We start from the raw sequence: 25,653 nt of genomic DNA, 5'->3' as shown, positions 1-25,653 counted from the left end.
CCTGTGACTCAAGTATTAGCTAAGCAGGGACAGAAAAGGACAAGAACCTATGATACTGATGAATTGTTTCTGTGATTTTTATCTTTGCCCACTATAGGAGGAAAGGTCCCGGAGAGAGCGAGTGCGTCAGTCTCGAATGGACACAGATCTGGAAACCATGGATCTTGACCAGGGTGGAGAGGTAGGATCCAGGGTGATTTATTTTCCAGGCCTTGATGGACGGAAAACTCACTTGCTCGGCTTGCTTACTTCCTTTGCGTTTTTGTCTTTCACATTCCCAGGCACTGGCTCCACGGCAGGTTCTGGACTTGGAGGACCTGGTTTTTACCCAAGGGAGCCACTTTATGGCCAATAAACGCTGTCAGCTTCCTGATGGATCCTTCCGTCGCCAGCGTAAGGGCTATGAAGAGGTGCATGTGCCTGCTCTGAAGCCCAAGCCCTTTGGCTCAGAAGAGGTAAGTGAATTGCTTTCCTCAGTTCTCTGCTCAGTTCACCTCCTGGTTTGGATTTCAACCATTGACCAGAATGTAGCCTTGTTTCATATATGGTTTATTTCAGGGCTGAAAGCTGCAACAGAATTTTCCCATTCTGATTTTGAGCCCAGGGGACAATATTGATCTCTGGACTGACCTTTAATGGAGAGTTATGCAAAGAGATTGCCAGAGAACAAAATCCTGGCAATCCCACAATAACAGTCTGCTCAAGGATGCTGCCAACATGATATTGATAGCACTTCTTTTCTTCTAGCAACTGCTTCCAGTGGAAAAGCTGCCAAAGTATGCCCAGGCTGGGTTTGAGGGCTTCAAAACACTGAATCGGATCCAGAGTAAGCTCTACCGTGCTGCCCTTGAGACGGATGAGAATCTGCTGCTGTGTGCTCCTACTGTAAGTGCCACCCTGCCTGCTTTTTTCTTGTAGAATATGGTGTGGAGTTTCCGTTGCAAGACTGTTTTTTATCTCCACCCCTACCCCCTAATTCTTTGCCCTTTGATGGAAGAGAGGTTAAATAGTAGGATAAAGTGCCCAGGACAAGCTCTATTCTCTATTTGGGAAATAAGCCCATGGAAGTTAGGGCAGTGAGAATAACCAGGTGAATAGGCGTTCTCATCCCTGACCTCTCCCGTAGGGTGCCGGGAAGACCAACGTGGCCCTGATGTGCATGCTCCGAGAGATCGGGAAACACATAAACATGGATGGCACCATCAATGTGGATGACTTCAAGATAATCTACATTGCCCCCATGCGCTCCTTGGTGCAGGAGATGGTGGGCAGCTTTGGAAAGGTGAGGGAGTAGAACTTTCCTCCAGAGGATACTGGGTGCAGCTATCAAAGTGTTGTGGACAGGCTTGGACCTCACCGCTTCTTGTATTAGGGCATCTCTGGAGTGCCTCCTGGGATTGTTTTTATTTTTTATTTTTCTCTCCCCATTTCCAAGATGGAACTTAACTCAGGTACAGAGTTTCTGAAGTAAGAATGTCCTGAGCCATCTTTTACAAGGGTTAGCATCTTTCTTTCATCCTCTCCATGGCAATTTTCTGCAGTTGGTATCATTTGTGTTATTGAAGTATTATGAAACATCAAATGGATGTGGATGATAATACACCTAGTGGTGTTATTGTGGGTCTTGTTATCTACAAGTTGCCATTTCTTCCTCTTGTGTACACAGTTCCCAGAGATCTTTTTTTTTTGAGACAGGGTCTCGCTGTCGCCCAAGCTGGAGTGCAATGGCACAATCATGGCTCACTGCAGCCTTAACTTCCCAGGCTCAAGTGATCCTCCCACGTCAGCCTCCCTGGTAGCTGTGATTATAGACATGTACTACTACGTTAGCTAATTTTTATATTTTTTGTAGAGAGAGGGTTTCACCATGGTCTAGAACTCCTGGACTCAAGCATTCTGCCTGCGTTGGCCTCTGAAAGTGCTAGGATTACAGGCATGAGCCACCGTGCCTGGCCCCCAGAGATCTTTTGTCTGCTTTATTTGCCTGAGTTAAATTTGGATTTGTTTGAGGAAGATATGTTCATAAGATCTGATTCGCCTTGTATTCACCTGATGGGTTGATGCCTGCTCCCAATGCCCTACACTCCAATTGCCCAAACAGAAATCATGGTGTCCAGGCTTCTTCAAGCATTCCTGCCTAATGTAGTTTTCCTCCCACAGCGCCTGGCCACTTATGGCATCACTGTTGCTGAACTGACTGGGGACCACCAGCTGTGCAAAGAAGAGATCAGTGCCACTCAGATCATCGTCTGCACCCCCGAGAAGTGGGACATCATCACCCGCAAGGGTGGCGAGCGCACCTACACCCAGCTGGTGCGGCTCATCATTCTGGTGAGTTGGGAGCACTCGTAGAATATAGAGGCTAGTTGTGTCAGGGCGGGTTTGCTGGGTTTTCATGCGAAATGTTTCTTTGCTGCCTTTTCTGTAGGCACTAGCCTTCGTAATGACTAGTCCTCCAATTCCGTAGGATGAGATCCATCTTCTCCACGATGACAGAGGTCCTGTCTTAGAAGCTTTGGTGGCCAGGGCCATCCAAAACATTATAATGACAGCTATTGTCAGCTTGTGTTTGCCATGTTATTTATTTATTTATTTATTTGTTTGTTTGTTTGATACGGAGTCTAGCTCTGTCGCCCAGGCTGAGTACAGTGGCACGATCTCGGCTCACTGCAGCCTCTGCCTCCCGAGTTCAAGCGATTCTCCTGCCTCAGCCTCCCCAGTAGCTGGGATTACAGGCGCCTGCCACCATGCCCAGCTAATTTTTATATTTTTAGTAGTGACTGGGTTTCACTGTGTTGGCCAGGCTGGTCTCGAACTCCTGACCTCGTGACCTGCTCACGTCAGCCTCCCAAAGTTCTGGGATTACAAGCGTGAGCCACTGCGCCCAGCCTGCCATGTTATTCTTTATATATTTTTTTATGTCTGAAATATTTTACTACACTTGATCTTAGCCAAAAGGCCAAGAAGCGATGTCTGAAATATTTTGAAACAAATGTAAACAGATAGACAAAAAACCATCATATCCAACATCATGAAGGGCTTTATAAGTAAAAGAATCCATTCTCTGAGGGAATGAGTGAGGAATCAGGATATTGTATTCCATATACACAGAAACTTCCAGAGATTAGTGACTAAGTCTGAGTATGGTTTAAGTAGTCTGGGAAAAGCAAGAGAGGAGACTTCACGTGTTGGTTTTCAGTGTTCTGGAGCAGGGGTTGGCGGTCTGTGGCTACAGGCTTTGTTCTGTTGGAACATAGTTACACCCATTTGTTTATGTATTGTTTACAGCTGCTTTTGGCTGCAATGGCAGAGCTGAGTATTTGCAATAGGGGCTGCATGGCCCAAAGCCTGAAATACTGACTATCTGGCCTTTTTTTTTTAGATGGAGTTTTGCTCTTGTTGCCCAGGCTGGGGTGCAATGGTGCAATCTCAGCTAACTACAGCCTCCGCCTCCTGGGTTCAAGCAGTTCTCCTGCCTCAGTCTCCCGACTAGCTGGGATTACAGTTGCCCGCCACCATGCCCAGCTAATTTTTTGTATTTTTAGTAGAGACGGGGTTTCGCCAATCTGATGGCCAGGCTGGTCTCGAACTCCTGGCCTTGGGTGATCCACCTACCTCGGCCTCCCAAAGTGCTGGGATTACAGGCATGAGCCACTGCACCAGGCTTTTTTTTTTTTTTTTTTTTTGAGATGGAGCATCTGACTTTTTAAAAAAAACGTTTCTGGCCCCTGCTTTAGAGCTTTGCTACTTGAAGCCTGATCCATGGTGGGGGTCGTAGCAGCAGCAGCATGGAATAGGAGCTTGTTAGAAATGCAGGATTTGTGGCCTTACCCCACACCTGCTGAATACAATCTGCATTTTAACAACATCCCCTGGCTTTGGGATACTTAATAAAATTTGAGATGCACTGCTTTAGACTATTCAAACTCATCATTTGATGCATGATAGCTTTTGTTCTGGGGAACTATTAACTGCCAGAGGTGAAGCTTCTGATCAGATCATATTTATATCCTTTTTCATAAAGAAGTTTTCCTTTAAGTAAAGTTATAAACTCATTTATCTGAGTTTCAGAATTTCTTCATACAAAGTATGTTACTGAACTGTACCAAAGCAACTTATGGTCAGAGTCTGTTACTTTCTGGAGTATTTCATGGTAAATATTGTCTCCATCCTTTGGGCATCTCTGGCTTGGGATCCCTTGTCTTTATTCTTAGGCATATTAGGTTATATGCCTACAATATGGGACAATTCCAGGAAAAGGGACTACGTATCTCTAGTGCTAGAGGTAATTGCTGTCCTCCAATTCTGTAGGATGAGATTCATCTTCTCCACGATGACAGAGGTCCTGTCTTAGAAGCTTTGGTGGCCAGGGCCATCCGAAACATTGAGATGACCCAAGAGGATGTCCGACTCATTGGTCTCAGTGCCACCCTACCCAACTATGAAGATGTAGCCACCTTTCTACGTGTTGACCCTGCCAAGGGTCTTTTTTACTTTGACAACAGGTATCAGAAAAGACTGGGCAAAGTTCTGCCAAGGTGACCATCCTGCTGTCCTTCCCCTTTTCCAAGGAGTGCTACTGGGTTGGGTTTTAGAAGGGCCTTTGGGTTTTGATGTGGTGTAAATCATAATGGAGGAATATTGCTCTTGGGGCAATGAAAAAGACTGTTTATTCCCGCAGTATTTTCTGCCAAAGCCTCATTTGTCTAACTGTTGAACTTCTAGCTTCCGTCCAGTGCCTCTGGAACAGACATATGTGGGTATCACAGAGAAAAAAGCTATCAAGCGTTTCCAGATCATGAATGAAATCGTCTATGAAAAAATCATGGAACATGCTGGAAAAAATCAGGTTTGCCCATGGTTTATGGTTACTCTCGAACCCCATTCTTTCGAATGTTTGATTCACCAATAATTGGGGAAGATTGACAGAAATTAAAAGAGAGAAGACACAACATAAATCACCAATATCAGCTATGAAATGGGATATTACTACAGAACCTATAGCCACTGGAAGGATAATAAGGGAATACTATGAGTAATTTTATGCTCATAACTTTAAAAATTCAGAAGAAATGGACCAGTTCTCCAACAACTACCAATTAACTAGCAAAACTCAGTCCAGATGAAATAGGTAACATGAAGAGCCCTACAACTATTAGAGAGTTTGGAGAATCAAAAATCCCCCCCAGCAAGCAATCCCCAGTCCCAGATAATCGTTTTGTGCATTCACATTATCCAGGGTCCCTCCATAAAAGATTTGGGGTCGCTTACACTAAAAATGCGAGACAATAAAAAGAGGAAAATGAAAAACTAGTGAAGAGGGCATTTTACTAGACAGTGTGATAGAATTTTTAAATTGAAAGTTGAGTTGAGCAATGTTAACTAACAAAAAATAAGGAAAAGTGACTGGTTTTGTATTTCTTTTTGTCTGATGAAAAGCATATGAATTTATATGAAGAGACAGATCTTTTCTTGGCACTAAATACTAGGAAGACTTCATTTCCTACAACACTGTACTAGTCTCAGACTTATTTCCTAAATCCTTTTATAAGTAGTGTAATGTTTTAGCTGTTATTTTGCAGACACATTTACATGCAGCTTTGACTCTTGTTAGGTGCTTGAACATAAATTCTGAGTTGAGAGGCCTGAATTTGTAGTCGTAGTCCATTTAAAGTTGCTGTTCAAGATAGGATGTTGAAGTTGGTTTAATTTCTCAGCTCCAGGACTGTGAACTTGGTGGGTGCATTCCCTTAAAGTCTTTCCAGCCGTGTTTAGGCTTCCTCTGAGCCTGCACACATTCCTGCCCTTGCCCCTCTCTGGGACCTTGGCTTCTGGTGGTGATGGTGCAACTTCTGCTTCCTGCTGCAGGTGCCCTGGGGCTGTGAGTATCTCGTGACTCTGGCAAACTGTGGCTTCTCCTTAGGTGCTGGTGTTTGTCCACTCCCGGAAGGAGACTGGAAAGACAGCCAGGGCCATCCGGGACATGTGCCTAGAAAAGGATACTCTGGGTCTGTTTCTGAGGGAGGGCTCAGCCTCCACGGAAGTCCTGCGAACAGAAGCTGAGCAGTGCAAGGTGAGGAGGGGCCGGCTGGGTTCTCTCATTCCTACCTGGCAGCTGTGTCCATCTGAGGCCCCAGACAGCTCCTCTAGGACTGTACTGTGATATTGTTTTTTCCCATGGGTTAAGGTTGATTGTCTGGATGTGATTATTACTATTCCACATAATAGTTAAGGGGCAGGGTCTCATGGGAAGAGATTTCCTTAGTCCTTGGATGAGTCCTACAGGAAGGCTCACCTCATCCCCGGTTCTTTGTTCCACAGAACCTAGAGCTGAAGGATCTTCTGCCTTATGGCTTTGCTATTCATCATGCAGGCATGACCAGGGTTGACCGAACACTCGTGGAGGATCTTTTTGCTGATAAACATATTCAGGTGAGGGGGTGCAAAGCGTTTGGAGGAGCAGGTGGGACATACTTCAGAAGACAGGCAATGTCAAGGTTGTGCCATGTTTGCTCCTGGTACTTTATTGCTTCTGGCCCAGCTAGCCCAGGTCAGAGGGTTGTGGTGGATACAATAAATAGAACCTTATGCTACTCTCCCAACTCTTCACACCTTGCGTGAGGGAAGATGAGTGAGTTTAGGACAGTCTGAGAAGCATAGTGAAGTAAGCACTTTGGTGACTTCAGATAGCTCCAGAGTGTCTCATGGGGGCATGCGTGCCCTTGTCGTTCCCTCTTTCCAGATAGCCTCTGTTTTACCTTTTCTAGTAACTTTAAGGTTGTTTAATACAAGTCTGCACTTGTGCCTCTGGAACCTTGAAATGTTCATTCCTGAATAGATGAGGAACCCAAGGAAACCTTTCCTCTTTATTCTGGTGTCACATTGACAAGTACTGGGACCCCACGCGCCCTACAGGCTAGTCCTGATAGAAGCTCTGAGGCCAACTGCCTAGAGAAGCCAGGGATATTAACCCCTGGTGGTGGCATCTGTTCTCCTCATTACCTTGTTTTGCCTCTGTAGGTTTTAGTTTCCACAGCAACTCTAGCTTGGGGTGTGAATCTCCCTGCACATACAGTCATCATCAAAGGCACCCAGGTGTACAGTCCAGAGAAGGGGCGTTGGACAGAACTGGGAGCACTGGACATTCTGCAGGTACAGAGCCTTTGAGTTTATTCTCAGTGGGGATCAGTATCCTTGCCTGAAATGCAGGGATGCTGGAAAGCTAGCCGATCAGAGGCCTAGTTCTGTAATGTAGATCCCTGCATCAAAATCAGACATTCTCTTGCCATAGCATTCTTGGTTCGCCGTGTCTGATCTAGATGCTGGGACGTGCCGGAAGACCCCAGTATGACACCAAGGGCGAAGGCATACTCATCACATCTCATGGGGAGCTACAATACTACCTGTCCCTCCTCAATCAACAACTTCCTATTGAAAGCCAGATGGTTTCAAAGCTTCCTGACATGCTCAACGCAGAAATCGTGCTAGGAAATGTCCAGAATGCCAAGGTAGGGGAGGACTCTACCTGTTGTGCTTCGTGCTTTCTCTGCAGACACCAAGGCACCAGGAGTGGGTCGGTCCCTATTGTGCTGCGGGCCAGCAGCGTCTGAGGCCCTCCATCCCTGCACCCACATCTTGGGTCTGGCAGATAGTTCCCCTTGTTACCAAGATCTTAGAAGACGCTTAGATCTTTTTAATAATGAAATGCTAAAAACATTCAGAATATGATGTAATATGCATCCTTGTCGTTGGGGATTAATTTCTAAGCAATTCATGAGAGCCTTTCATTTGGACATCAAGAGTTTCTCCATGCTAACAACCATGAGCTGTGTCTCGTAGGATGCGGTAAACTGGCTGGGCTATGCCTACCTGTATATCCGAATGCTGCGCTCCCCAACCCTCTATGGCATCTCTCATGATGACCTCAAGGGAGATCCCCTGCTGGACCAGCGCCGACTAGATCTGGTTCACACAGCTGCCCTGATGCTGGACAAGAACAATCTGGTCAAGTATGACAAGAAGACGGGCAACTTCCAGGTGCGTGGGGTGACGGTTTTGAGGCAAAGGTCTCAGCAAAAGTTGTCGGCCTAGGAGAAAATTTTTCAGATTGCTCTCTTGATGTGAGTACTGCCTATCTAATCACCTGTTGCTTAAAACAGCAGAAAAATGGGTAGCTTTTCCCACCACTTGAGGTGGATAATTCAGCTGTCTTGTCCGTGCAGACATCATTTCACTATGGGTCAGCTTATTGTGCTGTTTTTCTTCATGTGCCTGGACCTGGCACTTGCACTGCTGTGACTTCATCCAGTTGTCCTATTAGGACAATAATGACATTGGGTCATATACTTTACCAAAAAAAAGTACAAAAAACCTATAGGACAATAACTTATGGTCCACAGTTAGAGGTTGGAGCTCATTAATAATCGGCACTGGATTGAGTCTACCTTCTCTCCAGGTGACAGAACTGGGCCGTATAGCCAGCCACTACTACATCACCAATGATACAGTGCAGACTTACAACCAGCTGCTGAAGCCCACCCTGAGTGAGATTGAGCTTTTCAGGGTCTTCTCGTTGTCCTCTGAGTTCAAGAACATCACAGTGAGAGAGGTGAGCCTATGCAGCACGATGGGGTGGGGAGTTGGTGCTCACCAAGTCACTGAATGGGGTCCCTTCTCGGCCACAAGGCTTTCCCTTGACCTTTTCCTCGTGGCAGGAGGAGAAGCTAGAGCTGCAGAAGTTGCTGGAGAGGGTGCCCATCCCTGTAAAGGAGAGCATTGAGGAACCCAGTGCCAAGGTGAGCTCCTCTCCTCTTTGCTTTGATCAGCATGAGGATTAAGTGGTTTTCATAATCTTCTAAAAGATGAACCTTGAATTTGGGTTCATGCGTGGTTTCCTGCTCAGTCCTCCTAGTTTTTGCAGCCTTCTCGCATGTTGTTTTTATATGAAATAACAATTATTTAGTATTTGTAAATCAAGACCTGTAGAAAATCTCACCTGGCCTGGATGCTTAGAGCAGAAATGTAATTCCCTTTCTTGGACTGTTCAGTGATTGGTCTCCTGCTGGCTGATTTTGCTTCTTTATAGATCAACGTTCTTCTGCAAGCCTTCATCTCACAGCTGAAATTGGAGGGCTTTGCACTGATGGCTGACATGGTGTATGTCACACAGGTGAGGGCGGAGTTGTATGGCAGCTGTGAGAAGGGGCCTGAACAGTTCAATCCCTGTGTGCTGTGTGCATCCTGGGGAAAGGAGACCCGACCCTAGTGAGATGGGAGGAGTGCTTAGTTCTGCTCTTGCCGGGTAGTTGGTTGGTGCATGGGTGGTACAGCCACTCTGTAGTACACATCTTGAGCATGTGGGAAGGGTAAGACCTGAAGAGGGAATGCTTCGAGGCTCTACAGGCCCTCAGAGAGACAGGAAGAGCCACAGCACGCAGTGTCTCCTTCCCAGCAGCGAAGTGATTTCCCACTGTTGCTGCACAGCTCATAAATAAATCCAAAAATGGCACAGGGTTTTATTAACTGCTCTTCATCTTTACCTCTAAGAACAGGTCACTGGTACCCTCAACTCTTCCTAGAACTCTAAATGCTAAATGAGTCAAAAGCTTTAAAATCATGCAGTGAATGTTAGGTTAAAATGTTGTGCAGTGACCTTGAGCCGCACTCTTCTAATTGTTCCCCATTCGGCAAGCATCTACTATATGGAACGGAGAAAGGCCTAAAGACAGAGGGGACTTTGCCTTTGAGTTGAGGTGGGTGGTTGTGTCAGAGCTGGAGGTAATGAAACCGTGTGTAGAGTGGCTCATGAGGCCTGGGGATAGTCGAGACTTAACAGTGGGAATGCTGCTTCTTTGCCTAGTCGGCTGGCCGGTTGATGCGAGCGATATTTGAAATTGTCCTGAACCGAGGTTGGGCACAGCTTACAGACAAGACCCTGAACCTCTGCAAGATGATCGACAAACGCATGTAAGGACCCAGTGAGCTGGATGCTGGTCACCATGAGTGGGGGTCCCCAACCCAAGGGTCTGATGGGAAAGCCTCAGGGTGCATCTGATCTCCAGACCTGACATCGGAAGTATGACCTGAACCTTGGTGCACATTGAGAAGAGGGAAGGCCCTCTGTGGTGGAGGCCAGGGCTGGCACAGTGTCAGTGTCTGCCTTTAATGACTGTGTTTTGTGTAGTCACTGCTAAACTATTGGAAGCCATGAAGTGGGTGGTTTGTCACATCCCTGCAGAAGGGACCAACAGCTTTGCCTCCTTCCTGGATAGGTGGCAGTCCATGTGTCCTCTGCGCCAGTTCCGGAAACTCCCTGAGGAAGTAGTGAAGAAGATTGAAAAGAAGAATTTCCCCTTTGAGCGTCTGTACGACCTGAATCATAATGAGATTGGTGTGTGGGATGCTCTCACCCTTGTCCTCACTGCCTTGGGTGTCTCTCCCAGTTTGCCTATGTAGTCTTCCTGTTCCTAGGCCTGTGCATTAGTATCCTGTGTTCACTCTCCAAGTCCCACTGAAGTACAGGCTCGCCCTTGGTCTGGGGACTTGGAATCCTGAGCTCCACTGACCATAAAGGGAAGACCCTACCCCTTTCCCACAGTGGCCCTCAGGCCCAGTTTGCAGTATAGTAGGCAGGCTGGGCTGCAGCCTCAGTACTCTCATTTCCTTGTAGGGGAGCTTATCCGCATGCCAAAGATGGGGAAGACCATCCACAAATATGTCCATCTGTTTCCCAAGTTGGAGTTGTCAGTGCACCTGCAGCCTATCACACGCTCCACCCTGAAGGTGGAGCTGACCATCACGCCGGACTTCCAGTGGGATGAAAAGGTGAGGCTTTGCTGGGCAGAGGTGCTGGATTGGAGGTTCTCAGTCTACGTTGCTAGGCAGAGGAGATGGATTGGAGGCGCTCAGTCTACGTTGACTCACATTCCTTTTACCCTTGCTCCTGTTGGCAGGTGCATGGTTCATCCGAGGCTTTCTGGATTCTGGTGGAGGACGTGGACAGCGAGGTGATTCTGCACCATGAGTATTTTCTCCTCAAGGCCAAGTACGCCCAGGACGAGCACCTCATTACGTTCTTCGTGCCTGTCTTTGAACCGCTGCCCCCTCAGTACTTCATCCGAGTGGTGTCTGACCGCTGGCTCTGTGAGTGTCTCCTCTCCAGAGTCCCCAGGAACAGTCCCTCCAAGGACAGTAGAAGAATGTCTTGCACTTTGTCCCGGGCTTGCCTTTGCTGGGGACAGAGTGATACATATGCTGCCTAGGTTTCCAGTGTTCATGGAGGGGATCTAGAGGCCAGTGAGGTAAAGAGAGCAGTGCTTATATCCTTCCTGTTTCTTTTCTGGCAGCTTGCGAGACCCAGCTGCCTGTCTCCTTCCGGCACCTGATCTTGCCGGAGAAGTACCCACCTCCAACCGAACTTTTGGACCTGCAGCCCTTGCCCGTGTCTGCTCTGAGAAACAGTGCCTTTGAGAGTCTTTACCAAGATAAATTTCCTTTCTTCAATCCCATCCAGACCCAGGGTAAGTGTTTCCATCCCTCCTTTGCAGGCTTTTGAAGTCACCGGGAGACAGATGTGTTCTGTGGGAGGCAAGGGAGTGGGGGTGCTCAGGCACTTGGTAGGCCTGGGAGGTCCTCAGTGTGACCCCTGGGACCCACCAGGACTTCTTCCTTTGTCAGAAGCCTTTGGTTGCTTTGCTGCTCTGCATGTGTCACTGTGGAGGGGCAGTAGAGCACGGCCTTACATGGCATGGTCATTTCTCGGGCCCAGGAGGCTTAGAGGCCTGCCCCTGGCGCTCAAGTTTTGAACCAGAACCATGGGGTGGCATTGAGGCCTCCTCCCCCACATCATGATAAATAACGGGGACATTCACAGAGCAGGCACTGTTTTCTCAGTCCTTGGCTGAGTACATCACCGGTGTTTTCTCTCTTATTCCTCCCATCAAGCCTAAAAGGAATCTCTATTGGAGATACTGCCATTAGTGTTCCATTTTATAGGTGAGGAACTGAGGCACAGAGGGTGCCCTAGTTGAACCAACTGATAAATAGTAGAACTTGGATTTTAATTCATTCTTGATGCCAGGGCTAAGCCTCTTACTTTCTACCTTAGGCTATTTCTAGGAAGCGCAGGAGAGTGTTGAAGGGGCAGAGAAAGGGATCCAGTTCCTTTCTGTCCCGCATCCTAGTCCCTGAGAAGCAAAGAAGAACGTGTGGCTTCTTTTGCTTTGCTTTTGTTGTCATCCCACACATCTCCAGGGGACCTGGGCTCTTGATCTTGGCCTCTTCCCCTTTAACTGTTAAGTGGGAGCAGGTGAGGGGGTACAGTAGGGCCAGCCTGGATTTAGAAGCTCAGATGCCTTAGCTCCTCTGTCTGCACTCCAGAACTTCCTGACTTCATTTCTTATGTTGTCCTTTGTTTTGACAAGTGATCCATGTCCCAGTCTGTCTCTTCTTCCTTCTTGATACTCACACTGCTTCTTTCTGTTGGTTTCCAGTGTTTAACACTGTGTACAACAGTGACGACAACGTGTTTGTGGGGGCCCCCACGGGCAGCGGGAAGACCATTTGTGCAGAGTTTGCCATCCTGCGGATGCTGCTACAGAGCTCGGAGGGGCGCTGTGTGTACATCACCCCCATGGAGGCCCTGGCAGAGCAGGTATGACATGGTGCTGTGTCATGTGAATTTCCCAAGAAGCATTTCACCTGTGATTCCGTGTAACAGCTTTCTAAGCCCTGAAATTTGCAGGGTCGTTTCCTCAGTTTGTGTATTAAAGAAAAGCCGCCCCAGCCAAGCGTGGTGGCTCACGCCTGTAATCCCAGCACTTTGGGAGGCCGAGGCGGGCAGATCTGAGATCAGGAGTTCGAGACCAGCCTGGTCAACATGGTGACCCTGTCTCTACTAAAAATACAAAAATTAGCTGGGCGTGGTGGCGTGCGCTGTAATCCCAGCTACTTGGAAGGCTGAGGCAGGAGAATCGCTTGAACCCAGGAGGCGGAGGTTGCAGTGAGTCAGGATCGCACCACTGCACTGCAGCCTGGGCAACAAGAGCGAGACTTCATCTCAAAAGAAAAAAAAAAGAAAAAGCTGCCCCATCACATCGCATAGAGGCTGCTATGGGATTAGAACGTAGCTTGAGATCTGCAGGTCAACAGGTCTCTCTGTTTGGCATCTCAGGTTTTCCTCACATAAGTGAAAGATGCCTGGTATGACCTAGTATCGTTCTGCCTCCTTCCTCTGCCTGCCAGGTATACATGGACTGGTATGAGAAGTTCCAGGACAGGCTCAACAAGAAGGTGGTACTCCTGACAGGCGAGACCAGCACAGACCTGAAGCTGCTGGGCAAAGGGAACATTATCATCAGCACCCCTGAGAAGTGGGACATACTTTCCCGGCGATGGAAGCAGCGCAAGAACGTGCAGAACATCAACCTCTTCGTGGTGGATGAGGTCCACCTTATCGGGGGCGAGAATGGGGTATGGGGTGACCTTGCAGCACAGATGAGGGACTGGGACTGACCAAGTGACCTTGGCATTGGGCCTAATGTTTGGGTCTGAGGACGGAGCCTCGGGGCTTCTCCCCAGAGGATTCTGCCTGCTGCCCTATTCCAAAGGGACAATGTTAACTTTTTTGGTAGTACTTTAGGAAAACAGTATTATTTAGTGGAGGTTGGCTGCTGTGGAGGAGGTAGAACCAAAGACATGAGAGCTCCTAGTTAGAAGGAAGAATGAGGTCATTTTGAGGCTGTTGGGCTATTCACAAAGGGGATCTCCAGGCAGAGGATGGGAGCCTCGGCCTGCAGTGACCCTCCCTCCCTCCCTCTTTCCAGCCTGTCTTAGAAGTCATCTGCTCCCGAATGCGATACATCTCCTCCCAGATTGAGCGGCCCATTCGCATTGTGGCACTCAGCTCTTCGCTCTCCAATGCCAAGGATGTGGCCCACTGGCTGGGCTGCAGTGCCACCTCCACCTTCAACTTCCATCCCAATGTGCGTCCCGTCCCCTTGGAGCTGCACATCCAGGTAGGACCCCTCTCCTCATCCGTCTGTGGGGTCTCACATAGATCCTGAGTGACCCAGGTCTGATAACCTTGGTGTCTTTTCTTCTCCCCGGTCGCCAGGGCTTCAACATCAGCCATACACAAACCCGCCTGCTCTCCATGGCCAAGCCTGTGTACCATGCTATCACCAAGCACTCGCCCAAGAAGCCTGTCATTGTCTTTGTCCCGTCTCGCAAGCAGACCCGCCTCACTGCCATTGACATCCTCACCACCTGTGCGGCAGACATCCAACGGCAGAGGTGGGCGGGGCCTGGCTTCCGGGGATTGGGGTTAGGTTAAGTGAGGCTGGCCTACTCCAAGGGTGTCCTCTTTATGAGGGTGGGGTTAGCCCATGTTGCTCGGGGCCAGGTTCTGCACAGCTGGCAAGGTGTCTGCCAGGAATTGGACCACTCTGAGCTGAGCCAGTGCCTGTACCGCACAGGTTCTTGCACTGCACCGAGAAGGATCTGATTCCGTACCTGGAGAAGCTAAGTGACAGCACGCTCAAGGAAACACTGCTAAATGGGGTGGGCTACCTGCATGAGGGGCTCAGCCCCATGGAGCGACGGCTGGTGGAGCAGCTGTTCAGCTCAGGTAAGTCAGGGTATCACCAAGTGGTGGTGCTAGACTTGAGGGGTGTGAGTGGCAGTGTTTTCTCTACAGCATACTAGACATTTTCAAAATACTGTTTAAGACTCTTGGCTGTTAACTCATTTGATCCTCCCAAGAACCTCGTGAGACAGGTGAGACAAACACTAACCCTACTTGCCAGGTGAGAAAACAGGCAGACACATCAGGTTGTGCTATTTCAGAACCTGGTTTTCTAGAGTCCAGGACCTTTGGCCACCAGACCACTGATTCTCCATGGATACCAGACTCCCCAAGTGTATTCATCCATTCTTGTATTGCTATAAAGAAATACCTGATACTGGGTCATTTATAAAGAAAGGAGGTTTAATTGACTCACAGTTCTGGAGCCTGTACATGAACCATGGTGTTATCTGCTTCTGGGAAGGCCTCAGGGAAGGCAGAGGGGAAGCAGGCATCTTATATGGCAGGAGCCAGGACTGAGAGAGTGAGTGGGGAGGTGCTACACACTTTTGAACAACCAGATCTTGTGAGAACTCACTCATTAGACAGTACCAAGGGTGGGTGGTGCTAAACCATTCATGAGAACTCTGCCCCCATGAGCCAGTCATCTCCCACCAGGCCCTTCCTCCAACACTGGAGACTACAGTTTGACGAGATTTGGTGGAGACACAGATCCAAACCATCTCACCAAGATAGTTAGACTTTAGAGATTAGCACAGAGGAGAGCTCTGATTCTGCCTTGAGCTCACTCTTGCTGGCCACTGTCCCTTGTTGCCCTGTGGCATTTTGTGCAAAGATTTACGTTTTAATGCTGTTTATTGGAGCCTCATTGAAGATCCTTCTGCCAGAATCACTTCCTGTCACTCTTTGGCCCTTGAATCTGCCTGTTTGGGGCATGCTTAGAGTGATCTCCGTTTTGCTGGCACGGCTGAGCCAGCCCATGGCTGCATGAGTGTTAGCACTTCCTGGTCAGAGGAGCAGTCCATCAGCAGTAGTTTTGCCTTGGTGTTCCTGGGCTTTGGGTTCTGTTCTATGATGACTTGTTTTCTCCTGGATAGTCCCAGAGCAAGGCACCAGTAGCATGGAGCTACCTCATAGCAATGTGTTAGCTCTCATTCATGTTAAACCTTGCTCCTAGCCAGCCTTGCTGTGAGTTCTGAAACATAGCACAGGGTAAGCCACGGCCTGCCCATGAGGCAGTGAGCCTTCTTCACCCAGAGACCCCTGCCCTCAGCCTTCCTCTCCCCTCTACTGCTCAGGGGCTATCCAGGTGGTGGTGGCTTCTCGGAGTCTCTGCTGGGGCATGAACGTGGCTGCCCACCTGGTAATCATCATGGACACCCAGTACTACAATGGCAAGATCCACGCGTGAGTACAACTGGTGCTCTGTGTTAGCACAGACCTCCTTCCTAAAATGAATGTGAGTCTGCAGATACACAGAAAGTAAGCTAGGATGAAGAAAAGGTGTTAGGGAAGTCAACAGCTGAGATGCCACCAGAGCCAAGTGTTTGAGAGTTTTGTGTCTCAATACCTAGGCTCACATTTGCTTTTTAGTCATTGTGCTTCCTTATTCAGCAGCTGGGAGAGGTAGGAAGTTAGAGCCAGGAGGAATGTTTGACGTTATGTCATTAACCTCAAATATCTTGTAGATTAGGAAAAGTGACTTGGTCGAGGTCATACACCTATATAGTGACAAGTAAGAAGCTAGAGGAGTGCTGAGCGCAGTGGCTCACGCCTGTAATCCCGGCACTTTGGGAGGCTGAGGCGGGCGGATCACTTGAGGTCAGGAGTTCAAGACCAGTGTGGCTAACATGGTGAAACCCCCGTCTCTACTAAAAATACAAAAATTAGCTGAGTGTGGTGGCAGGCACCTGTAATCCCAGCTACTCGGGAGGCTGAGGCAGGAGAATCAGTTGAACCTGGGAGGCAGAGGCTACAGTGAGCTGAGATCCTACCATTGCACTCTAGCCTGGGCAACAGAGTGAGACTCCAACTCAAAAAAAAAAAAAAAGCTGGGTGTGGTGGCTCACACCTGTAATCCCAGCACTTTGGGAGGGCAAGGTGGGCAGATCACCTGATGTCAGGAGTTCAAGACCAGCCTGGCCAACATGACGAAACCCCGTCTCTACAAAAATACAAAAATTAGCCGGGCTTAATGTCAGGTGCCTGTAATTCAAGCCACTCGCCTGTAATTCAAGCCACTCGGGAGGCTGAGGTTGGAGAATCACTTGAACCCGGGAGGCAGAGGTTGCAGTGAGCCAAGATCGCGCCATTGCACTCCAGTCTGGGCAACAGAGTGGTATCCCATCTCAAAAAAAAAAAAAAAAAAAAAAAAAAAAAACCACGCCAGGTGTGGTGGCTCATGCCTGTAATCCAAGCACTTTGGGAGGCCAAGGCGGGTGGATCACAAGGTCAGGAGTTCGAGACCAGTCTGACCAACATGGTGAAACCCTGTCTCTACTAAAAATACAAAAATTAGCCTGGTGTGGTGGCATGCGCCTGTAATCCCAGCTGCTTGGGAGGCTGAGGCAGGAGAATCGCTTGAACCCGGGAGGCGGAGGTTGCAGTGAGCCGAGATTGCGCCGCTGCACTCCAGCCTGAGCAACAGAGCGAGACTCCATCTCAAAAAAAAAAAAAAAAAAGAAGAGTCAATCATTCTCAGAAAAAAGCCTGCATAATTTTTTTTTTAAGACAATCTTGTTCTGTCATTTAGGCTGGAATGCAGTGGTATGATCTCAGCCCACTACAGCCTCTGCCTCCCAGGCTCAAGCAATCATCCTGCCTCAATCTCCCAAGTAGCTGGGACTACCAGCATGTGCCACCACTCCCAGCTAATTTTTGCCTTTTTTTTTTGTACAGATGGGTTTTCACCATGTTGCCCAGGCTGGTCTTGAACTCCTGAGCTCAAGTGATCCACCCACCTCAGCCTCCCAAAGTGCTGGGATTATAGGCGTGAGTTTATGGTGCCTGGCCCAGCGCTTAATAACTTTTTCCTGAAATGCAGATTAGTTTGAAATGAATTTTATTTACGGGTTCATTTTTAATGTTTGAACCTGCTTCTAGGTAGCGTTAAAGTCAGGTGACTTGATGACTCATGAGATACACAGCTATGAAGTTTGGAAAATGTGGTGGTATGCACCTGTAGTCCCACCTGCTCTGGAGGCTGAAGTGAGAGGATCACTTGAGCCTAGGAGGTCAAGGCTGCAGTGAGCCGTGGCTGTGCCACTGCACTCCATTATGGACAGCAGAGCAAGACCCTGTATCAAAAAACAAAAACAACAATTTTTTTTAATTAAAGGAGAAAAGTTTGGGAAGTTTGACTTACATATTTGATCCTCGAATAGGGAGTTATTTTGGTTTTGGCATTAGATAGTTTTGTAGCTTGGTTCATGGCACTTGAGCAGCGAATTCATGGCCCTTACACTGAATACTAAAATGATGTACAGGCCAGCCAGTGAAGCTAGTTCTAAGTGCAGAGATTCATAAACAGAGTCGTGCTGTGATTTGACCGTGTCTCCCCGTATTTACGTTTTACTCTTACTTGGCGAAGGGAGTTGGGCCTCCTGAGCATGGTCTCTGTGTTGAGGTGGCTTTTCCTTCTTTCCCTGCTTCTGTCACCAGCTATGTGGATTACCCCATCTACGACGTGCTTCAGATGGTGGGCCACGCCAACCGCCCTTTGCAGGACGATGAGGGGCGTTGTGTCATCATGTGTCAGGGCTCCAAGAAGGTCAGTCCTGGACTCATGCAGCCTCTTGGATCCGGAGCCTCAGAATGGATTCTTTAATCTTTCTTTTGATGGATGTCTTCAGTAACTTTAGTCTCTTAACTTCTGCCTCTCTTATTTACACAATTCTTTTGTAACGAGCCTGCCACCCACGTGGAATTTTGCTGCCTTTTGCTTTTGCTGCTGCCGTTGGCTCCACGTGTTGAGGTCTTCACCCTCTACTTGGTTCCCTCCTTCCTCATTGGGCTGCTCACTGATCTGCCCTCGTGACTTGCTGTACCTCTATTCCCACTGCATATTGTCACCAGTGATGCACTTTCTAAATGTGTGGCTTCTTCCATTTTGGTATTAGTTAGGTCTCACACAGGGACCATGCCCTGTTGATTTGCCCTTGGCCCTTTGTGACCGTGTTGTCACTAATTCTTTATTACTCCTTCTCCCTCTCCAACCCACAGGATTTCTTCAAGAAGTTCTTATATGAGCCATTGCCAGTAGAATCTCACCTGGACCACTGTATGCATGACCACTTCAATGCTGAGATCGTCACCAAGACCATTGAGAACAAGCAGGATGCTGTGGACTACCTCACCTGGACCTTTCTGTACCGCCGCATGACACAGAACCCCAATTACTACAACCTGCAGGGTCAGTGGGCTTGGGAGCACACGTGATCCTTTGGTGGTTCTCACAGTCTTTGCTGGGCATCTTCTCGAGGCTCCCCACTCACCTCTCACCTCCATAGGCATCTCCCATCGTCACTTGTCGGACCACTTGTCAGAGCTGGTGGAGCAGACCCTGAGTGACCTGGAGCAGTCCAAGTGCATCAGCATCGAGGACGAGATGGACGTGGCGCCTCTGAACCTAGGCATGATCGCCGCCTACTATTACATCAACTACACCACCATTGGTGAGGCCCAGCATGGCCCGTGTCCTGTCTGTGGGAGCCTTCTCACACGGGTCAGGAGCCCACTGGGATGAGAGGTGCGCCCGTGTTTGTCAGCGGGATGACACTGCAGGGGACAGCAGGGGAGCCCAGGCAGTTCTGCTCCTTCTCTGCCTGCTTTTAGCTTCTCTCTCATTTCCTTTTTCTGTCAGAGCTCTTCAGCATGTCCCTCAATGCCAAGACCAAGGTGCGAGGGCTTATTGAGATCATCTCCAATGCAGCAGAGTATGAGAACATTCCCATCCGGCACCATGAAGACAACCTCCTGAGGCAGGTGAGGACAGCAGACTTCAGGAGAACATCCTGGGAACAACAAACTCGGCCTGTGTGCCCAGAGCACATGGCATCCTTGCCACCAACACCCCCATACGCATCCCCCGATCCCCGCCATATGTCCTCCCCCTCCATACCTCCCTCACACCCATCTCCATCCCATTACCACCCACGTGCCTCAGGGTGTTGAAGGGCTGTGTGAGCCTGGGCCACGTGGTGCTTTGGCCTGAGCTGGTCTCAGGCAGGGTCACCTGTTCATCACCAGCTATTTTTCTTCCACTTTGTAGTTGGCTCAGAAGGTCCCCCACAAGCTGAATAACCCTAAGTTCAATGATCCGCACGTCAAGACCAACCTGCTCCTGCAGGCTCACTTGTCCCGCATGCAGCTGAGTGCTGAGTTGCAGTCAGATACGGAGGAAATCCTTAGTAAGGTAGAGTGTGGGTGTGGGGCAGAGGGGCCAGTGGTGCTCTAAACATCTCAGCTCCAACTCCGCCCACTTTTGTACGCCTTTTCCTGTTCAGGCAATCCGGCTTATCCAGGCCTGCGTGGATGTCCTCTCCAGCAATGGGTGGCTTAGCCCTGCTCTGGCAGCTATGGAACTGGCCCAGATGGTCACCCAAGCCATGTGGTCCAAGGACTCATACCTGAAGCAACTGCCACACTTCACCTCTGAGCATATCAAACGTTGCACAGACAAGGTGAGCTGGGTCAGCCTAGAGGGTCAGGTGGGTGAGCCTGAGAGCCTAGTGTTGTGGACCGAGGGTGGGTTGCGGGAGGTGAGTCTCAGTAAGTTAAACTTTTAGTTATGGTTCCTCCGAAGGTGCTCCCTGTTGAGATGCTAGAGAGGCTGCCAGCTGTGGGCCGTGTTCTTTCTGCAGCTGTTTTATCTAGATGACTTGATAGTGTAGGAGGTAAAATTAGCAGCTCTTTGCTGCCTTTGTCATTTGCTGTTGGCCTGTGTTCTGTCTTTCCTGATGTCTGAATACTCACTGCAGGGAGTAGAGAGTGTTTTCGACATCATGGAGATGGAGGATGAAGAACGGAACGCATTGCTTCAGCTGACTGACAGCCAGATTGCAGATGTGGCTCGCTTTTGTAACCGCTACCCTAATATCGAACTGTCTTATGAGGTGGTAGATAAGGACAGCATCCGCAGGTGAGCCAGAGGTGGTGCCTGTTGGGCACAGCATGATAGTATGCTGTGAGCCCACTGCCCCATCACTGATGTGCGCCCCTCCTCTCCCCCTGCAGTGGTGGGCCAGTTGTGGTGCTGGTGCAGCTGGAGCGAGAGGAGGAAGTCACAGGCCCTGTCATTGCGCCTCTCTTCCCGCAGGTGCGTCCTGGTAGCTGGCTTGGCTAGGTGTCAACTCACCCTATCCACTGGCTAGGTGCTTGGTACAAGGGCACACTGTCCCTGAAGGAGGGGAACTTTAGACTGATAATGAGCTCACAAGGCTGAGAATTAATCTTGAGGCTATGGGGTTTTTTTTCTGTTTGTTTCTGCTTAAATAATTTAGGGCTGGGCGCAGTGGCTCACGCCTGTAATCCCAGCACTTTGGGAGGCCGAGGCGGGCAGATCATGAGGTCAGGAGTTCGAGACCAGCCTGGCCAACAGTGAAACCCTGTCTCTACTAAAAATACAAAAATCAGCCGTGTGTGGTGGTGGGCACCTGTAGTCCCAGCTACTCGGGAGGTTGAGGCAGAACTGCTTGAACCCGGGAGATGGAGGCTGCAGTGAGCTGAGATCGCCCCACTGCACACCAGCCCAGGCGAATGTGAGACTTCGTCTCAAAAAAAAAAAAAAAAAATTTAGATGACTGGTCATTGTTAAACCTGTCAGTTGTGTAGTATTGTCCATCTCTCTGACTATTTAAGATGCATTTGTCTTTAACTCCCATGGCTGCAGGACACTTGGGCTTTCCTGGTTGTTTCTTCTTTTTTCTCACTGCCACTTACTGTGCTTCTGGGTGCTTGGTTTTTTACCACCAGAAAGAAATTCTGGTTCTCTTTATATGGGAAAATAATTGAGACAGCAGAAACCAGATACTGTCATGTTTAATTCTGTAAACTAATTGTTTCACCGGCTCTGAGTAAAGACTGCTTTTACTCACTGGTCTTTGTGACAGTGGGGCGGCCCGTAGACAGGGCTGCAAGGCCTGCTGTGGATATCTCTGTGCACATTCAGCTCTGTGTTAAGCTTTTTCTTATCTGGCAGATTTGCCTTGTACTTAAAAGTATCTCTAAGGAACTCAAAGCTACTAGGCCCCAAAGACTAGACCGCTAATAGTAGTACCTTGGACTTAGTGGCAGGTACTAAGTGGGAGAAGGTACCTTGGCACAAGGAAATGAGCCAGAACCTACAAATGAGTTCATCTACTTAAAAAATTAAGTCTGTTTGAGACAACTTTTGATAGTATTAAAATGTTATATCTAATTGTATTTTGGGACGAAACTTTGGAAAGCTATCTGATCTTTGTTATCTTTCTTTTGTAATTGTACCATTTTCATGGTTGCCTATGGTCATCAAGTTTTACATGCTGAAATTCTTGGTTTTGGATCACTGCAGAAACGTGAAGAGGGCTGGTGGGTGGTGATTGGAGACGCCAAGTCCAATAGCCTCATCTCTATCAAGAGGCTGACCTTGCAGCAGAAGGCCAAGGTGAGTGTGTCCACTGGCCCCAGCATTTGTTCTGGCATGGGGGAAGGGTGAGAATGCTTCCTGTGTCCATGCTCATCCTGATTTCTGCCTGCTCTTTCTAGGTGAAGTTGGACTTCGTGGCCCCAGCCACTGGTGCCCACAACTACACACTGTACTTCATGAGTGACGCTTACATGGGATGTGACCAGGAGTACAAATTCAGCGTGGATGTGAAAGAAGCTGAGACGGACAGTGATTCGGATTGAGTCCTGAGGCATTTACTTTTGGGTAAAGGAGAGTTGAGCCTGAATTAGGAATGTGTACATTGTAGGGATCCTGGTTGTAGGGACCAGGTCTGTGGGCCTCAGGTCTAGCCAGCCAGGGCTGGTGCTTTCCCCGCCCACCTCCACTTCCTTTCCCTTGCTCACTCTGGATCCAGTGACAGCAGGTGTCATGGGTCAAGCATAAATCATATATAGCATTTTTCAGGCATGTTCCTGGTAATTCTTTTGAGTCTGACATTCTAATAAAATAATTTGTAGAAACCATTTGTCTTTGCAGTGATTCCAAATTAAAAGTTTTCTTTCTCCAACCTGAGGGCATGGCCATAAAAATCTGGTTTTTTTTTTGCTAGGAACTTGCTTGTAATGAGTACGTCTGGAGGACAGACCTGCTCTTTAGGTGTGCTGTCCCCTGTAGCCTTGTGAGTCAGCCCAGAGGAGGGAATATGCGACTGTGGCCTGGCCTCAGTGGTACCCACACATCAGCACTACCACAAGAACCAACACTGAGCCTCGGAAGCTAGATCACAGGTTAGGGGTTTCTCTTGATGGGGGTTCTGAAATCTGCAGTGTCTGCTCCTGGGAGGCAGCACCAGAAAGGGCACTGAAATGTACTAGCTGGATGTGACCCAGTCTTAATAAACAGGTTTTCTAATCCAGATCTTCCGACTATCTTCAAATTCTTACCTTCTGTTCTTTAGATTAAATGGACACAAAATTGAAAGATGATTCTGAAGGGCAGTTTCCTCAGGGTAGCAGTTTTCAAATGATTTGGTCTTAGGACCTCTTTACGCTACTAAAAACTAAGAAACGCAAAGAGGTTTTTTTTTTTTTTCTTTTTAAATAACAAATTTATTTTTCACAGTTCTGGAGGTTGCCCCAAAAAGCTTTTATTATCTAGGTTAAGGTTAATGCACTTTTAAATCATGTTAACTTTTTTTTTTTAATAGAGACAGAGTTTAGCCATGTTGCCCAGGCTGATCTTCAATTCCTGAGCTCAAGTGATCTGCCCACCTCAGCCTCCCAAAGTGCTGGGATTACAGGCATGAGCCACCATGCCCAGCCCACGTTAACATTTTTTATGAAGAAGAATAACTTCCAAAACAATCCAAGGAGAAGGGTGGCATTTTACAATCTCTTTAGTATCTTGTTATAATAAGAAACAATTGAATTCTTACAGCTGCTTCTACATCCAAACTGTTTTTTGTTGAAGTAAGCTGACTTCACACAGATATGCAGTTGGAAAAGTTTTTAAAATAGCCTTCTCAGCTAATTGTGGCTATTCTTCGATACCACACCAAGACTACAAGTGATTTTTTTTTTTTTTTTTTTTGGAGTCTCGCTCTGTCGCCCAGGCTGGAGTCCAGTTGCACGATCTCGGCTCACTGCAACCTCCACCTCCCGAGTTCAAGCTATTCTCCTGCCTCAGCCTCCCGAGTAGCTGGGACTACAAGTGACCTGCCACCACACCCAGCTAATTTTTGTAATTTTAGTAGAGACGGGCTTTCACCATATTGGCCAGGCTGGTCTTGAACTCCTGACCTTGTGATCCACCCACCTTGGCCTCCCAAAATGCTGGGATTACAGGCATGAGCCACCACGCCCGGCTTACTACAAGTCGTAGTTTCTTAAAGGCAACGTGGACTCTGAAAACTTAATGCACTCTTATATTGTTAATACATTAAAATCCACTGGCCTGTCTTACACTTTTGAATGAATCTTTGAGCCATGCATGATTTTGTAACATCACGTACTGGTCACTTGGAAAAATGGTTCACTGAATTCTTCCAAAGGAAATGCATTTCATTATGTAAATCACATTTGTTAACATCCCCAACAATAAAGATGGTGGAATACAGATTTTCAGAAATTCTAATTTTTGCTTGAAAGCTTTATCACTGGCAACACTATCAGTTGTTTCCCTTGAAGTGAGAGGCTCATTCATTTTCCAGAAAATAACAGCCAAATATTCAAGTCTAAATACCACAATCTGCTAGTTCTTTTCAACTCTAAAGGGCATGCCTTGAACACAGCCAATTCGGCTTGCAACTCAACTGTATAACTGCTTTTCCTCAAGGCACCCATACTTCAGTGCACAGCAGAGTGGCTTTATGCATGCTTCCAATTTTCTCAGAATATTATAAGTTCTCAAGGTCAACTTTTTTTTTTTTTTTTTTTTTTGAGACAGGGTTTCACTCTTGTTGCTCAGGCTGGAGTGCAATGGTGTGATCTCGGCTCACTGCAACCTCCACCTACCAGATTCAAGCGATTCTCTTGCCTCAGCCTCCTGAGTAGCTGGAATTACAGGCATGCACCACCATGCCCAGCTAATTTTGTATTTTTAGTAGAGACGTTTCTCCATGTTGGTCAGGCTGGCCTCGAACTCCCGACCTCAGGTGATCCGCCCGCCTCAGCCTCCCAAAGTGCTGGGATTACAGGCGTGAGCCACTGCGCTGGCTAGGTCAACATTTAATAGTTAACGATTGCTATCTGTTCTATCAAGGACATGTCAAAACTACTACAAGTTTGCTGCCACCACCTTGATTCATGCCGCAGTGCCAACAGTTGACCTCACAGATCCTCCCTGAAAGGGTCTTCGGACTCCCAGGATCTGCAGACTGCATTCTTTGAGAACCACTACTCTAGGTACCGCCCCACTGTCTTTCTAAAATCTAAGGTCACAGCTTAAACTTCAGGGAAGGCTGTAGTTTTGGAGGCCACTGTCACATTAGAACCCATTTAGAAGTGACTGTCAAGAGACAACTTGAGTGAGCCTGAAACTGCCTGCTGATGGCAGTGTTTCTCAACTGGTTTTCATCGCCAGTCCCCTAGGGAGCCTTCTTCCTGATCACTCCCTGCCCTGAAAATGGAATATCACAGCCACACTATATGTGCTGTGGGCCTTAGGAGGGCCACAAACAACTGATTTTTTTTTTATCCTTATTGAAGAACCAATTTGCATCCCTGTTGAGAATATAGGGCTTGTGGCCAGTAATAACTCCCCCTTTTAGGGTTCCTGTCTTTCCCCTTTTTCTTCTATCCCCAGTTGCCATCACAGCATAACGGTGCAGGAGTTATATGAGGGTTTCTAAGGGAAAGCAGAGGTGCCCCTCACTCAAACCTACATTCAGAAAAAAATTTCCTTCATTATTGATTGGATGTCTTAA

General features: G+C 48.0%; 1 protein-coding gene across 1 annotated transcript in view; it reads left to right on the top strand.

Moving 5' to 3' along the window:
• SNRNP200 (small nuclear ribonucleoprotein U5 subunit 200) overlaps nt 1-22,753 on the top strand; it is a 30,444-nt gene extending 7,691 nt beyond the window's left edge. Inside the window, 36 exon segments of the mRNA NM_001131084.2 lie at nt 98-181; nt 282-455; nt 748-885; nt 1,127-1,282; nt 2,161-2,331; nt 4,312-4,505; nt 4,726-4,849; nt 5,924-6,073; nt 6,322-6,432; nt 7,021-7,152; nt 7,320-7,508; nt 7,840-8,037; nt 8,456-8,608; nt 8,715-8,795; nt 9,086-9,169; nt 9,860-9,966; nt 10,272-10,390; nt 10,670-10,824; nt 10,953-11,142; nt 11,346-11,519; nt 12,492-12,652; nt 13,243-13,470; nt 13,824-14,015; nt 14,114-14,292; nt 14,475-14,626; nt 15,883-15,991; nt 18,245-18,353; nt 18,806-18,995; nt 19,093-19,257; nt 19,446-19,567; nt 19,854-19,997; nt 20,089-20,265; nt 20,563-20,723; nt 20,819-20,900; nt 22,134-22,226; nt 22,328-22,753. Coding sequence (NP_001124556.2) covers nt 98-181; nt 282-455; nt 748-885; nt 1,127-1,282; nt 2,161-2,331; nt 4,312-4,505; nt 4,726-4,849; nt 5,924-6,073; nt 6,322-6,432; nt 7,021-7,152; nt 7,320-7,508; nt 7,840-8,037; nt 8,456-8,608; nt 8,715-8,795; nt 9,086-9,169; nt 9,860-9,966; nt 10,272-10,390; nt 10,670-10,824; nt 10,953-11,142; nt 11,346-11,519; nt 12,492-12,652; nt 13,243-13,470; nt 13,824-14,015; nt 14,114-14,292; nt 14,475-14,626; nt 15,883-15,991; nt 18,245-18,353; nt 18,806-18,995; nt 19,093-19,257; nt 19,446-19,567; nt 19,854-19,997; nt 20,089-20,265; nt 20,563-20,723; nt 20,819-20,900; nt 22,134-22,226; nt 22,328-22,471 — 5,292 coding nt within the window. The 3' untranslated portion in view covers nt 22,472-22,753.
• Nucleotides 22,754-25,653: the final 2,900 nt, after the last annotated feature.

This window comes from Pongo abelii, chromosome 12 (genome assembly GCF_028885655.2).
Source record: "Pongo abelii isolate AG06213 chromosome 12, NHGRI_mPonAbe1-v2.0_pri, whole genome shotgun sequence".
NCBI classification, from domain to species: Eukaryota; Metazoa; Chordata; class Mammalia; order Primates; family Hominidae; genus Pongo; species Pongo abelii.
The sequence above is the reverse complement of the archived record's forward strand: the minus strand, read 5'-3'. Positions and strand labels throughout refer to the sequence as shown.